General features: G+C 43.6%; 1 protein-coding gene across 1 annotated transcript in view; it reads left to right on the top strand.

The window, feature by feature from the left end:
- Window positions 1-15,626, top strand: part of ZNF395 (zinc finger protein 395) — a 44,620-nt gene that overhangs the window by 13,994 nt on the left and 15,000 nt on the right. Inside the window, exon 2 of the mRNA XM_043564953.1 lies at window positions 14,771-15,017. Within this exon, the coding sequence (XP_043420888.1) occupies window positions 14,784-15,017 (234 nt within the window). The 5' untranslated portion in view covers window positions 14,771-14,783. The remainder of the gene's footprint in view (window positions 1-14,770; window positions 15,018-15,626) is intronic.

Here is a 15,626-nt window from a genome sequence, read left to right as displayed (position 1 = left end):
GTCATCTTCAATTTCTTTCATTGATGTTTTATAGTTTTCAGTGGCATACATAGATATTTTATTCTTTTTGGTGTGGTTGTAAATGGAATTGTTTCCCTAATTTTTCTCTCTGCTATTTCATTATTAGTGTGTAGAAATACAACTGATTTGTACGTGTTAGTTTTGTGTCCTGCAACTATATTGAATTTATTTATAACTTCTAATAGTTTTTTGGTGGGGCTTTAACTGTTTTCTATGTATAGTATTATATCATCTGCAGATAGTGACCGTTTAACTTCTTCTTTACCAATTTGGATGCCTTTTTTCCCCCTCTCGTGTCTGATTGCTCTGGCAATTGTTTTCTAAGACTAGGGCAGGATTTAGGTTGTGCTAGATGTATGCCCCCCACGAGTCAGGGCTGCTTGGCTAGAAGGGTTGGTGTTGGAAGAACCCCTTTGAGCCTCATGGTTTGTTCTGTTTGGTCTCCCCAAGGACTTTGGTCTGCATGTTGGTTGTGGTTGTGTGGAGAAGAATCACAGGATGGATAAGCAGCACACTGAGGATTCTGGATGATAAATTTTAAATCCAGTTAATTTCCTAACAGGAGACCTTCAATGCATCTGTAATTCTTTTCCATGACATCTTTAGAATACAAAGTATAGCTTAAATGCTCAAGCCAAGGGCGAGGCACATTTGGAAGCATTTTAGTGTTCTTAAAAAAAATCTAGAACACTGTCATGTTACTTTTATTAACAGTTTCATTTTATTTGGAGAAGGATGATGTGTGTCTCTCTGTATTCACACTTCTTGCCATCATCTCTGGATTTCTGAGAACTCTAGAAATGATGAAAATTCATCATGTCAAGCCAAGTCCTTGCCTTTAGGAGCCAGTGTGGCAAGGGAGGACTTGGCTGTGTCCCTCTTGAGGGCACATGCTGGTGGTGCTGGTCACCTATTTGCTGGTGAGAGGTGGAACCCTTTTGCAGCCTGAATTATTTCACATGTATTTGCCTTCAGATCCCTTGTGCAGATACTAATGAAAACAGTTCTGGTTCTGACCCCAGGGGAACCCCACTGTTGGCATTAAAACTATTGTCCAAACCTAGTAATGCATTTATATTGCATTTATATTGCCTTCTTTTGGGGGGGTATTGAGGCATCTCCTCCTCCCGTCTCCCTGGAGTGTTAACAGGCATTCCCTCCTTGGTCATTTAGGATTTGGGGACAAAGTTGGCACCCACCTTATCTCTCCCGTTTGATAGATTCTCTCGAGGCCCTCCTGGCCTTGATCTTTCTGGCCGTCTTAGCATGCCCTCCCCATCACACCACACAGCCTATGTTTTACAATATCTCTTTCTTGTTGGGCAGCAGCCAATGTCCCCAGTGTGGATGAATCTCTAAATTTATGGGGTGGGGGGTAGGTGGGCGGTGTGTTTCTTTTTGTTTTTAGTACTCTTGTAGTGGTGCTGGTGCTGGACAAACAGTTGGTTTGTTCGTCTTTTGACCTTTGTGATCACAGTAGTATGACAGTCTGATCTGTAGTGACATACAGGTCTTTTTATGGCATTCTGACTGTTGCCCCAGAGCTTTACATGGTTATAATGTTTTTTTCCTTAAATGTACTACATTGCCTTTATCATTGTTAAAATTTACTGGCTGCTTTCCACCCTATTTGTTCAAAATTTCCCGTGTGATCTTCCCATAAGTTTGGCTCATCACTACCCGGAGTTTGGTGCCTTATTTCTATTATTATTATTATTATTATTATTATTATTATTATTAATTTTGGCTATCACTTATTTGCAAGGAAGGGACAACATTTAGTACTTGAGGTGTATTTTTTCATTTTTTTTTCCTAGGCTTCTCTGTCAGACCGAGGGAATCAGAATCTCTAGGAAGAGGAGTGTGGAGACTCTTAAAAACCAAGACACTTTGAAAAAAAGCTGCATTGCTTCCTCAAAGCTCCAAATTATCCTTTGAGTAGGAGCCAATGTTTTCCTCATTTTACAAGTGAGGAAACTGAGGCACAGAGAGGTGAGATAATCTGCCTGAGGTCACATAACTGGGAAGTTAGAGTTCATTTACAACCCAGTCTCACTGTGCATTCTCTCTGGGGTATTTATAAAAGTGTTAAATAAGGATAATTGTAGTCCTAACCCTGGGTGAGCCCCACACTTGATACTTGGCTATCATAATGCCCATTTCATTTCCTCTTCCAGGCCCAGACCACCAATACCACATTAACCTCTCAGTGACTCGAAGTTTTTACTAACAAGGAGCCTTTAAGAGGCTATTTAGTCTAGCCTCTTACTCTTCCTGATGCATAGTTTTCTTGCATAAGATAGTAGACAGAGCATAGCTTTTGGAGTCAGACATATCTGATTTGATCACATGTCTGTTCTGTCACTGTCTAGCTGTGTGGCCTTGGGCATATTACTTAACCTCTCTGAGTTTCAGCATCTCATCTGTAAAAAGGAAAAGATGATGGTACTTGTCTCATGAGATTATCGTGAGGGATGAAATGTGATACCGTATATGAAATGCTCAGCAAGTGACTGGCATATAAGTCTTTGGCAGATAATAGCTCTTGGAACATTCCTGAAAGAACATCAGTCTTCGAAAGGCTGTTTATTACATAGAAGATCCCTATTTTTCTTTTGTCAGTTTATTCTCTAACAGTTCTAGCAAAGTGGTTAGATGTGATTTTGTGTGTGTGTGTGTGTGTGTGTGTGTGTGCACATGGCAGTGCCTTTTCCCTCAAAAGGTCCTAGTCCTCTGAACTAAGTATAGTCTACCTGTTAGCCTGATACAGGGCTGAGATTCCATGTGGTGGTGGCCTCCTTGACTGTCCTTGGGGCAGGCAGGAGCTCACCAGTGCCGCGTAACCATGGCCTGTGTATCTTGGCCTACTGAACACTGATTTCATCCTTCACTTGTCTCAAAACTCAGGAGCGTGAGCCATCTGGTCTCTGTGATTGATCCACATTTGTTTTGGCATTTTGGCTTAGATCATCCTCTCCAGTGAGCGCTCTCTGACCAATGCCATTAGCCTATCCATTTCAGGAGAAACATTCAAGAGTGGACACCCTGATATCCTGAGCCAAGATGGGGGTGACTGACCACTCATTCATCCAGTGTCTCCATCTCTGTTTTGTCTTTGAACTCATTGTCAGCCCCACAGTTATGGGGGCATGAAGACGCCTTAAACAGCCTTCTTCAGAGAAAGGTACTTCCTTAGTGGTCATGCTTTGGGTAAGCACCCTGTCCACTGTGTTCATTTTTCACTGTGTATTTAAACAGTCTGCCTTTATGATGTCTGTAGTCTTTTCACTTAGGCCGACTTTCTATTTTCTGGGGAAACGTGTCTGTCTCCCTCACTCTCCAGGCACCCAGCAGATTTTTTTTTAAATAGATTTATAACATACTTTATTTCAGCTTAATTAACTTATGTCAAACACTTAAAATTTTAACATGTACATTCATCTAACTTTAGGAGCTTAATGCTAAGAACCGTCTTTTTCTCAGGTTTCAGTGTCAGAGTGCTGGGTGTTCTTTGCCTTTTCCTGAAAGAAGCCCATTCTGATTCATTCATCTAATTATACAGCGCAAATATATGAATGTAGCTCCGGAGCATATTAAGTGCTTTTATAAACAAGTGCTGGATGTGTGATCCAGGTAGGAGCTCATAGTTCTTTAAAGGCAGGGTCTGAAGCTTAGGCTTCTTAATTATTCTGTTCAGTTCATTGGTAAGAGCCTGGCACATGTGTTGAATATCAGCAGGTTTTTAAAAACGCTGTTCTGGGGTGCTTCTTTCCCTGGGTTTCTGGTGAGTTGGTGCTGAATTGTTTCCCATATGGGTCTGCACCAGTGTGGGCCTGATCCGGATCTGGGACAGCTGGAATCTCAGACTGAAGTGTCTGCAGGAGGCAGGCCCTGGAGGTTGTTCAGAGAGGCTGGTCAAGTTACGCCTCAGGGAGCTTTGGCAGCAGGCCTTGAACCACCCTGGGCAGGGCACCAAGAGTGAGATTTTGGCTTGGGGGAGGAGAGCAGGATTGGGACCTGTGTGCAGAGAGTGAAGTGAGCAGGGGCCAGGTCATGTGGGAGACGGGCAGTGGCCTGGGGCTCTGGCTTTCAACTGCAGGGGCAAAGCTGTCTGGCTTGGTGTTGAACTCTAAGCCCTGATCCCTGGGGTTGATTCATTGTGGCCAGCAGGCCTCCAAATGGAATATGCTGGACTCCCCTATCTTGCCGAAATCAGTTTTGTTGTGATTTCAGTTAATCAGTGGCTCACCCGCAGTCTACTTCTTGGTTTCCCTTAGAGCCAGTCGTTGTATTACTGGTTCTGGTTGAATATCCTTTGCTAATCGTGGTTCCCAGATGCCAGCTTGACAGTGGCTACTGAGCATTCAGAGTGGCCTGTTGTGGTACGTAGCTATCTAGCACTGGTCTGGAGTAAGGGGACGGGGAAGGAAACATGTCTGTCAAGTTCCTTCCTGGTGCTGGGAACTTTTCTCAGTTTTCACAGGTGAGGCCGGAAATTGAGGTTCCAAGATGGTGACTGAGTGTCACAAGTCACACAGGTGGAGGTAGACCTGTTCGAATCTCTATCTACCAGCTGTTCTTTCCCTAGAGAAGTGCCCCCTGCAGGGAGTGTGCCTTGGCTCAGCTTCTCCTGCACAGGCTGGGTGTTCATTTTGATGAGCCAGGTTCAGCCCCTCAGCAGTGTCTAGCCTTTTTTCCTCTCTGAGCCATGGCATTCCTGGGGGATTGGAAGCATTCCCGTTGGTATTGGAGGAATGCTTCCCTCTCAGAGCATAGCAGAGTCTCCCAGGGGAAGGTGATAGAGTGATAGGGTGAGGAGCTGCCCCCCATTTGGAAACAGAAAACACACATAGTTAATTGGGGAGTGGGAAAAGTTAGATTAAAAGGAAAAGTTAGATTAAAAGTTAGATAAAGGGAAAAGTTAGATTAAAAGTTGATTTGTAGTAGCTTGCCACCTCCCTTCTCGCCAGACAGGTCTGTAGCCATTGGCTAGTCAGCCATTTCGGTCTTAGAACAAATTCTGGTGTCCAGCTCCTATTTCAGGATTTAAATGCTTTCACCCACTAGAATATTCTGCCAGGCCAACATCACGTTTCTTGTGATTTATAGTTTCCGAGATTATAGCTTCCCATTAGCTTGCCTTTTAGACCGGTGCCTCCCAGATGAATCTTGGATTCCTGAGAGATATTGGGGGCACCTTGATCCCTTTCCTTACCTGTTTATCTTTCCTGGTTAGGTGTCTCTGAGTTGACCTGTCTTGTCTGCATGTGCATGGTTTCTTATGTTTAATTTTGGGGCTCACTCTGCTGGCCCGCCCCCAGACAAGGTGGCACCTTTCTTGGGCACCCGAAGCCCCTTTGCGCTCTGATCATCCGCCACAGGACAGGGCTGCTGCCTTTTTATTACCTGTTGATTCCAGCCAGGCAAGGTAGCGGGTGGCTCACACCCTCCTTACAAGCCCCACTCTCTGTTTACTTAGCATTGTGGACAAACACGATTATTGTTTTCTCCAGTTTTATTGAGAAATAATTGACCTGTATCACTGCACGAGTTGAAAGCATACAGCATGATGGTTTGATTTACATATTTTGTGAAATGATGATCGCAACAGATACCTATCTTCTCATATAGATACAATAAAAAGGAAAGAAAGAAGAAAGGGAGGAAAGTGTTCCTCAGGATTTACTGTCTTAACATCTTGCCTATAGATCACACAGCAGTGTTGGCTCTAGTCATCATGTTGGGACATCACTTACTTATCACTGGAAGTTTGTGTCTTCTGGCCACCTTCCTCTGATTCCCCCCTTTGCCATCTGCCTTTGGTAACTACAAGTCTGATTTCTTTTTCTATGAGTTTTTGTTTGCTTGTTTGCGACGTTGTTGTAAATGGTAGGATTTACTCGTTTTTCATGGCTGAGTAACATTCCATAGTATATATATATATACATCTTCTTTATTCATCCATTGATGGACACTTAGGTTGTTTCCATTTCTTAGCTATTGTAAATAATGCTGCTGTGAATGTAGGGGTGCAGAGGTATCTGATTTAAGGTTTTCTGTACCTTTGGGTAAATTCCTAGAAGTGGAATTACTAATATGGTAGTGCTGGTTTTAATTTTTGAGAACCCTCCACACTGTTTTCCACCGCAGCTGCACCAGTTTGCATTCCCTCCGACAGTGCACAAGTGCTCCCTTTTCTCCACATCCTCACCAGCACTTGTTGTCTTTTGTCTTTTTGATGATGGCTGTTCTGACAGGTGTGAGGTGTTATCTCATTGTGGTTTTACTTTGCATTTCCCTGATGATGAGTGATGTTGAGCATCCTTTCACGCACCCATTGGCCTTCTATATATCTTCTTTGGAGAAATGTCTGTTCAGGTCTTTTGCTCACTTTTAATTGGGTTATTTGTAGGTTTTGTTGTTGTTTGTTTCTTCCTGTTGAATTGGATGAGTTCTTTATATGTTTTGGATATTAATCCCTTATCAGATATATGGTTTGCAAGTATTTTTTCCCCCATTCTGTAGGTTGTCTTTAGGGAATGTGATGATTCATTCAAATGACTGTTGAATCCAAAATAGTTTTTTCTACTTTAACCACTTACATGAAAAAAAAAATAGAGAATGAATTTCTCTGCCTTTTTTTTTTTTTGTCTCAGGATTGGCACCTTGAGCGTCATTACTGCACAGGCTTCCCTTTTGGCATGTGCACTACTCGGGGCCTTATGCTAATGGGCTCTGGATTGGTAGGCTTTTTAAATTCTCACCTCCATGTTTTATTCTTTTCTTCTAAATTCTTTTTAATGTTTATTTGTATTTGAGAGAGAGAGAGAGAGAGAGAGAGAGAGAGAGAGAGAGGGAGAGAGAGACAGTGCATGAGTGGGGGAGGGGCAGAGAGAGAGGGAGACCCAGAATCCGAAGCAGGCTCCAGGCTCTGAGCTGTCAGCACAGAACCCGATGTGGTGCTTGAACTCACCAGCTGTGAGATCATGACCTGAGCTAAAGTCAGACGCTTAATCGACTGAGCCAACCAGGTGCCCCTCACCTCCATGTTTTATATTTTTGGGGGGGTTCTTTTGTTGCCAGCTTGAGCTTTCCATTACTATGAAAAGTAATAGGTCCCTTCTATTAGATCCCTTCTTCTGATAGATCCCTCTTCCCAGTGAAACTCACACTTTCTTTCTCATAGTCCTATGAAGATCAGATAAGGCCATGGGAAGGCATTAGGGCTGGGAACTCCAGAGCCCTCCAACCTGAGCCCCTGTCCTGCTGCTGGGTCTCCACTTGTACAGAAGACAGAACTAGATCAGAGAGGATCCAAGAAAGCTGCAAACACCACAGCTTGCTAGCTTGGGCAAATAAATGACCTTGAGGAGCCTCAGTTTTCTGAGCTGTAAAATGGAGATTATATTGTCCTTCCATATTTTTTTGAGTTGGTGGGAGGTCAGGAAGAAAAGGAAGACCCCAAATGTGTGCATTAAAGTGAGTGTAAACCGAAGTGTCATTCGAACAGTCCTTGGTGGTTTGAGTTAATGAGCAGATCTCTTATATGCCTACTCTAAAAACTGCTAGAGAGAACTGTTAGTTCTCTGTGGCTCGTTCTCCAGGAGATAGTCAGCTTCTGGTTCCCTCCCTCCCACTGGGCTCTGGGTAAAATGCCGAGTCAGCAATCACTCATCTCCCCGCCTCCTGGAACGCTCATAGTTTTAGCCCAGTTGAGATCAGGTTTAACCACAGTGCATGCACGCACACACACGTACATATGTCCTTATGTGCTCTCCCTTCCCCCCATGCATGTACAAAAACAGTGCTGCATAAACTGTCTCCCTCACACAGCACATTTGCAAGCATGTTTTTACTTAATGCCTGCTACTTTATATAAATTCTCTGCCTGTTTTCAATAGAACACTAAAACTCTACCTTTGCTTTTGATAACCTGCCTTCATTTTTAGGGCAAGCCGCAGGTATTCTTTCTTATGACGTTACTTTTGAACCTGGGACTCTCCTCACCCACAGGAGTATCATCCATTTTAAAATCCTAAACCTGATGGGCTAAACGAGATTTGGTCTGTGTCCTCAAAGGGCTTACAGTCTAAGGGAGTTGCAGCCCTACTGGCAGCGGTAGAAATAGATCCCTGAGCCTGACCATGTGCCAAGCACTGGCCTGAGAAGTGTCCCGTGTAACACAGAGTAGTGTATGCAGGCCAGAGCAGCGAAACAAAGGGCATCACAGCAGCGGTTTTGAAAGCGACCCGGAGAGCTAGGTGTGAAGGAAGGGGAAGTGCTTGTTCCTGGGCAGAACTGTGAAAACAGCTTTCCTTCCCTGCTGGCAGTGCAAACAGAATGGTCCCTTTTACTTGATTGAATGATCGCTGTGCAGTCAGACTAACAAAAGTGTTTGTTGATGAGGGTCCTTTATTATTTGCTGGAGAAAATTCAGTGTAACTAGATCAGATGACCTATTTCTATGGCCCATCTGCTGGAATATGAAAATAGCAGTGCTATTTGGGACCCTTATTTTTTCCTTCCATTATTCTATTACATGTATTACAATAATGGGAAGGCTCGGTACTCACAGGGGGATGCTGTGGAGAGGATGGGGGATAGGCAGCCTTTAAGGTGCCTGTCAATCCTGATAGTCTATAATTTTAATTTTACTGGTAGTCTAAACCATCATATACCGATGTGGTGTAATCTAGCTTTCTGAAACCATCAGAAAAAGAAGATGATTAGAATGCCCTGAAAGTCCAAATGGTCATTTTTCGAACAGCTGATTTAGAAATGTTGGTATGGAATCAATCACTAATGTGCCCAGTGCTGTATATCTTAAAGCTTGTATTGTGAAAATCTAAAATGCACACCACATATTTTGAAATGCTATAATAGGGCCTGATAAATAACTTGAGAGGTCTGAAAGTTTTAGCTTAGGCCCTTGGCCACTCTTGGAGGGGTTTCTTTCAAAAGCCAGGCTGGGAAGAGTCCTCTGGGAAGAAAGGTTGAGGTATGACCAGTGAAGGCAGTATTTTGTTTGTTAGTTTGTTTTTACTTTTTCTGGAGAAGGCACTCCAGGAAAAAACACAAAGCTTTAGAACCACCAGTGGTAATAACAGAGTATGATAGCTGGTTTCTGCCAGGGTTCAAATGGTGATCTGAAAACTATGAAGACCACAGACATGTTTGCACATTGTCATAAATATGCTGTAAATGCATGTGGCATCTCTTGACAGAGATCATCCCTGGCTAAGAATTGCTGGAAAATGAATTGTGTGGGAATCCTGTTCTCCAGTGAGTTCTGTTGTAAAATAATAGATATGCTTTGCTACAATATTTTGACCTTTGGATGAGCTTAGAAAATCACTGTGGGGAGTGCCTGGGTGGCTCAGTCAGTTAAGCGACCGCCTGGATTTTCAGCTCAGGTCACATCTTGCGGTTCATGAGTTCGAGCCCCACATCGGGCTCTGTGCTGACAGTGCAGAGTCCGCTTGAGAGTCTCTCTCTGCTCCTCCCCAGCTTGCGCACTCTCTCTCTCTCTCTAAATAAAGAAACTTAAACTTTTTAGAAGAAAAAAATCACAGTGAAAACAATTTTAAGTTAAAACTTTATAGAATTTAAGAGAAAAAATTAGCTTTCTGATAAAAGATTTAAGACTGATATGCAAAATACTAGCCAAAGAACTGAAAACTCAAGCTGTCATTCTGGGTAGTGGTTACCCAGTGGAGATCATACAATAGGCAGAAAGCTGAGGTTTAGTAGAGGACCTGAAACTCTTGGCAGAGGGTTGATGTCCTTCACCATGCTCCATAAACTATTCATTAGAGAGGAAGCAAGCACCCAGGATTTAGCAAATGAGAGCCTTATTCCAAACTTCACTCTCCTTAAAACAGCAACAACAACAACAACAAAAAAACTCCCAAGAAATCCCATTAGTTGTGTACTGAATCACGTTGCCTTACGACTTGCATCCTGTAAGTGCCATTAGGTGATGTCCTGGCTTGCTGCAGTGTCCTTGGGTGGTAGGAGAGAGCAGCCATCGTGCATGAATACATGCACACACACGTACGTGTGCTGAGACAGGTGGTTGTCCAGCACCAGTCACATGTCAAATAGCAATTTGCAACTCAGAACCACAGAAAGGGTTTGTTTTCCTATTCTGTCTGTTCCAGTTATTTAACTGATGGCAGATGTCCTCATTAAGGGCTATTAGCACATCAGAATATGTTTGCTGAGCCTGGAAAAGAGTTAACCCCTTTTGGACACTGACCAATATATGAGGGCAGCCAACCCCACCCATTAGTGACAACAGCAGGGTGAGAAGCACAAGGTGACTCAGGATCCTCTTAAAACTGTCCATAACTGGGAAGGCTGTTTTTTAGAGTGAGTCTATGCTTCAAAGAATTCTACAGATAACTTCATAAAGTGGGATTTGGCTACTTGTTGAAACACTTTTAGCGTTAACCTGAAATAGATGTTTCTTGATCTCTTTTTGTTGCACTAGACCCATATAGTAAATTAAGGCATGGCTCTTTATGTGGACCACCGATAGCTCCCAAGAGAAAATCCGTATGGGGAATGACTAGAAGTAGAGATGAGGGAAGAGGGGTTTGAAGGAGGCTATAGTTAGACTGAGAGAAGCATGCTAAGGAGGGACGGTAGGATCCTCACTCAAGGTGCAAAGTAGTAGGTGATCCTAGAAAGTCACTCTAGGTCCAGAGTTAACCTGGCTTCTTTACCCACTTGCATCATAGACCCCTGTAGGTACTGCAGTTCATTTCTGAATCCCTGAAGGACTCTGTTGATGATGTTGTCCATAAAGCCATGTCCATAAAGTAACGAGTTTACTAATGAGCACAAGAGACGTGTTGATCGCCCCTGGTGATGCTGCCTGCTCTACATTTAGTCTGACTTGTATTCTTCACTTCCATGCTATCAATCCCCAGTATAAACTTAGCGAAAATTTTCCTTAACTTTTGGGATTGTCCCATTATCTCTTTGTGCCCTCTCAGAGGGCAATCAATAAGTGTGTAAAGGTCTTCCTGAACCACTGAATGATTAACAGTGACTTGGACTGTTTGACAAGGTCATGCTAAAGCACTGACCTTTATTTTGTAGGTAGGAGGCCAAGTGGAGAAGAGATTTTCAAGGAAAGAAAATGCACAAAGAAATGGAGAGACTTGTAGGGAGCTATTTTTTTCTATCAAGGTTCATTGACATAGGAAAAAAATACCATGTAGATGAAAAGTGGCTTAATTGACTGTTTTATTTTGAGAGACCCCACACCTACTAGAAATCTCCCTTCCCCTGCCCAGGAGCACTGGCTCCTATTTGTGTAGCCTCAGCAAGCTGACCTCTCTGTGGCTCAGTTTCCTCATCAGAAATAGAAGACTGTTGATCTCAAGTTGTTTCTGAGGATTTAATTAGGTACAATCTGTGAAAGCTAGTGCCTATTAGGTACTTAATCAAGGCAGTTTCCCTTCCTTGTTTCTCTTCTGCTTTTAAAAATTAAGATGTGGGCATACTATAAATAAATCAAATAATAAAAAGTATTTCAGTGGATTTGGGCCAGTTAAAGGAGAAAGGCCAGAGAGAATGAAAGCAAATGCTGGGATGAGCATTGGGTGTTGTATGTAAGTGATGAATCACTAAATTCTACTCTTGAAATCATTATTACACTAACTTCGATTTAAATAAAACCGAAAAATTAAAAAAAAATTAAAAGTAACAACAAAAGCAACAAAACAACCACCACAACAAAATGAAAGCAAATGCATGTGGGGACAGGCTGGAAGCGGACAGGTTCACCAACTTGACACAAATCCAGCAGGCTTTGGAGGGCTTGGGAGTCACAAACCAAGTAAAAAGTATCCTTTAAATTAAAAAAGAAAAAGGCTTACAAAAACATCGTCAGAGTCTGTTAGCCAAATATTTCAGGCCCCATCTGAAGACTGGAAGCCCAGGAATTTTGGAAATATTATCCTTTCTTCATTTTCAGTGCTAGAAACCTCAAACTTCCTGCTGTGGAAAAGTGGGGGTGGCCACTGTGTTTTTTGGTCAAGAAAAGGTTGTTTTTTTTTCCCTTTTTTTTTTCTTTTTTTTTTTTTTTTTCCCCTGGATGGGTGCTGCCATCTGATGTCTCCAAGTGGTACTGCGGCTTTTCCTCTAGCTCTTAGGAACCCATTGAAATTAAAAAGTCAGAGGTTCTTGTTTCTGGCTGGAGGCTTCAAGGATGAGGGTAGATGACTGAGTTCCTAGAACTGACTTAGCTTGGATATACTTTTTTTTTTTTGTAGTGGTAAATAATTTACTTCTTACATTTTTCTTCCTTTTCAGTGTTCTAGTAAAGCTTCCCAATAGTGTTATTCAGTAACACTGTGAAGTCACCAGACAGCTAAACAGGAACTCTATAGGATGCTGTGACTCTGACCTTTTCTTATCTGTTCTTTGCTTTCTAGGGAAATCATGGTAGAGATTCCATGCTATCTGGTTCCATCTGATTCCGATACCATGCTATCTGAAGCTTGGAGTAAAATACTTGTAAAAATGAGCCAGTTACTTTTTCTCGGTGTCTGCACCTTTATCGTTATCTTTTAAACTTATTTTTCCCATTTGTGTTACTGTAGAGATGTTTGCTTAGCATAATTTGCTGGAATATGGTTGGAAAGAGGCCAGGATTAGGAGATGTGGAGATAGCATGGGACCCAAACAAAGCCCCGAGACACTTTGGGACAAAGTAGGAAAAGTTTATGGAACTGTTCAAAATAAGTTTGAATTCATAGCTGTGATGATGGTTTTCTTCTGGTGTGAGTGTGGCCAGGGGAGGGGGAGTGGAAGGGAGGAGAAATGTGGCTGGAATAGTCTCTTGAAATGCCAAACTTAAGAGACTGCAGTAGAGTTAGCCTGGTGGGGAATGAAATATCATTGGTATAGAGGTCTATGAACATCCTTGTATTTTATACCTCCTACAGCACTGGGGAATGTGCTTTGCACATAGCAATTCCTCAACTAATTATTAACTGAATAAATGACTAGGAGGGTACAGAGGACCTGGAACGGCAGAGATTAGGAATGTGCTAGTGAACCCAAAGGAAATGAACCACAGGACAGCCAAAGAACTATGAGTGCTGTGCAGAAGGAGGGCAGCCTGAGTTTGAAAAGGGGTGGGTCTAACTCTTCTCCTGCCAGGAGACCCAGGCCTGAGAGGTAGGCCCCCTGGTAGGCACCTGCCCCTCAAACCCTGTGTAGGAGCAAAGGGTTCAGGTTTGTGGTAGTGAAGGGACTGCAAAGGCCTGTCCTGTTGTTAGGTGACCAGTGGAAGTCAGTTATCAGGAGTTGGTGAGAAGGGCACCTAAGTAGGCTGGGGGAACCAAGAAGGAGGCTTCTGACAGTGCTACTTTGTATTTCTGTCATACTTCACAGGTTGTGAAGAGCTTCTACAGAATGTTCTCATTTGCTCCCCCAACATATTGGTGAAGGGAGTATTAGTGTTGTGATTTACAGATGAGGAAATAGGCTGTGAGTAGGCACTGACCATGTGGTCTGAGGGCAGATCTGTGTTTTCCCTGCATCTCACTTAGTGGGAAGGAAGGCTGCAGGGCAGGGGAGGGGTTTCCCAAGGGTAAGCTCGTTGACTGATTCAGATCACTGAGGGATCTGGAAGATGAAGTTCTTGTTTTCTGGAATGGTGTAGGTGCATGAAAGTCAGGGAGGGGCCCAGAGAACTCCTGAGGGTCCCACCCAGCCCTGGAGTTCACCGAGGACCACAGTGATTAGAACCCCTCCTCTCTCACAGGAGGATTTTGACTAGTGAAACATCAGACCAAGGTTTCTAGCTTCAGTCTCCTCCCTAGCTTTTCCCTCTCTAGAATGTGGAAGACAGTGCTACCCAGTTCCCTGCTTTCTGCAGTATGATAAATGGGGGTACATGGATGCCTCAGAGTATGCTGAAAGGACACTTCCCATTTTTCACAGTGGCTCCTGTTTATCATGGGATGAACAGGCTGACCACTTTTACTGCTGTGAAGTCAAGCTCTCAGCATTAGTTTCTCAAGTGTAAAGTAAGGAAAGGAGAGTTAGCTTCTCATTTCTGTGGCTCTTTGCAACTTTGAAGCCAACTAAGCTTGAGAATCTACGAGTCTCTGACAAATGTCCTCATGCTCTGACTTAGCGATGTCCTACATGAGGACCTGACCTAAGGAAGCGTCCTTGGTATGTGTGTGCTGAGGTTGAGCTTGGAGGACGCTCCTTGCAGGCAGAGCAGATTAAACAGCACAACGCAGGATACAGCCCTCAGGTACGATAATAAAGGATGTGTTAAGTTAGCAATGATGCATCTGCCTAAGAAAATACTTTGTGGCTTCTTAAAAGCATTTTTTATAGAATAGCATTTAATGATACAGTAAAACCTACACAAACTATTAAGTGAGAATTCATGATCCCATATTTGTAGAAACAGAAGTATGTAAATATGTATGTAGAAGAAAGCATGGAATGTTACATAGGAAAATTGGGTATCATCTCTGGGAGGCAGCGTTTTGCGTGGTTTGTTTTTCTTTGTGCTTATCAATATTTTCTAAATGTCCTACTAGACTGGCTATTACTTTTGTAAAAAGAAAAATTGTAGAAGTTACTTTAAAATGTTTCATCTACTTTAATGGATACTTCTGGACTCCTGCTGCATGTAGGGCGTTGTACTAAAAAGCTTCCTGATTACTCCAGATAGTGGATAAAGGACTCCCTGTCCCCTTTGCCTCCCCAGGAAAGGCAGCAGCATGGCCAGCGTGCTGTCCCGGCGCCTTGGTAAGCGGTCCCTCCTGGGAGCCCGGGTGTTGGGGCCTCCTGGGGCAGCCCCATCCTCGGAGCCTCAGACTGAGCTGCTGGAAGGGGCGGCTACCCAGCCCTTCCTCGCCTCTAAGGACACTTCCTGCCGGGAGCAGCCCAAGGAGATCCTCAAGGCTCCTGGCCCCTCGGGCCTCCAGCAGGTGGCCTTTCAACCTGGGCAGAAGGTAGGTTGATTCACGTGTGGCCAGGTGTCTGATCTCCCCAGGCTTGGGGCTGGCAGGCCAGCAGTGCCCTGAGCGACAGGCCACAAACTCTCTGGGCACCAGTTTGTACACAGACCTTTTACTTGTATCCCTGTGAGCCCTTGGGCAGCAGGCTTCTCTAGAGAACGAGCCATCGTTAGCAGACCCAGGGCTCCTCCATGACAGTGCTGTCTGGTGTCTGTTATTCTGGACTTAGGCCTACTCAAAACCTCAGCTCAAAGCATGGTAAGAGCTCAGTTTCTCGTCTGCCTCTGCCTCAGTTTCCAGCTTGATAAAACAAGAATCTCAGGCTCATGAGAGACAGATAATATTTCATCTTTGAATCACCTTTAGACATTTTCAAGAGGCAAAGGTGTTGTTAAGTCAGGATGACATTTGGATTTCCTTTTCTAGTGTTCCCTCCCCTTGTGGCAGGGCTCAGTCATCACCTGTACCTGATATTATCACCAGGTCCAAATGCATTGCCTTCTCAAAGGCCCATAAATAGAGACTCTACCTTCTACCTCCTTGCTGAGGCTTCTGTTGTCCAGGCCTCTCTTCCCATGATATAAGTTGACTTGCCAACTGCTA

Source organism: Prionailurus bengalensis, chromosome B1 (assembly GCF_016509475.1).
Source record: "Prionailurus bengalensis isolate Pbe53 chromosome B1, Fcat_Pben_1.1_paternal_pri, whole genome shotgun sequence".
Classification (NCBI taxonomy): domain Eukaryota; kingdom Metazoa; phylum Chordata; class Mammalia; order Carnivora; family Felidae; genus Prionailurus; species Prionailurus bengalensis.
The sequence above is the reverse complement of the archived record's forward strand: the minus strand, read 5'-3'. Positions and strand labels throughout refer to the sequence as shown.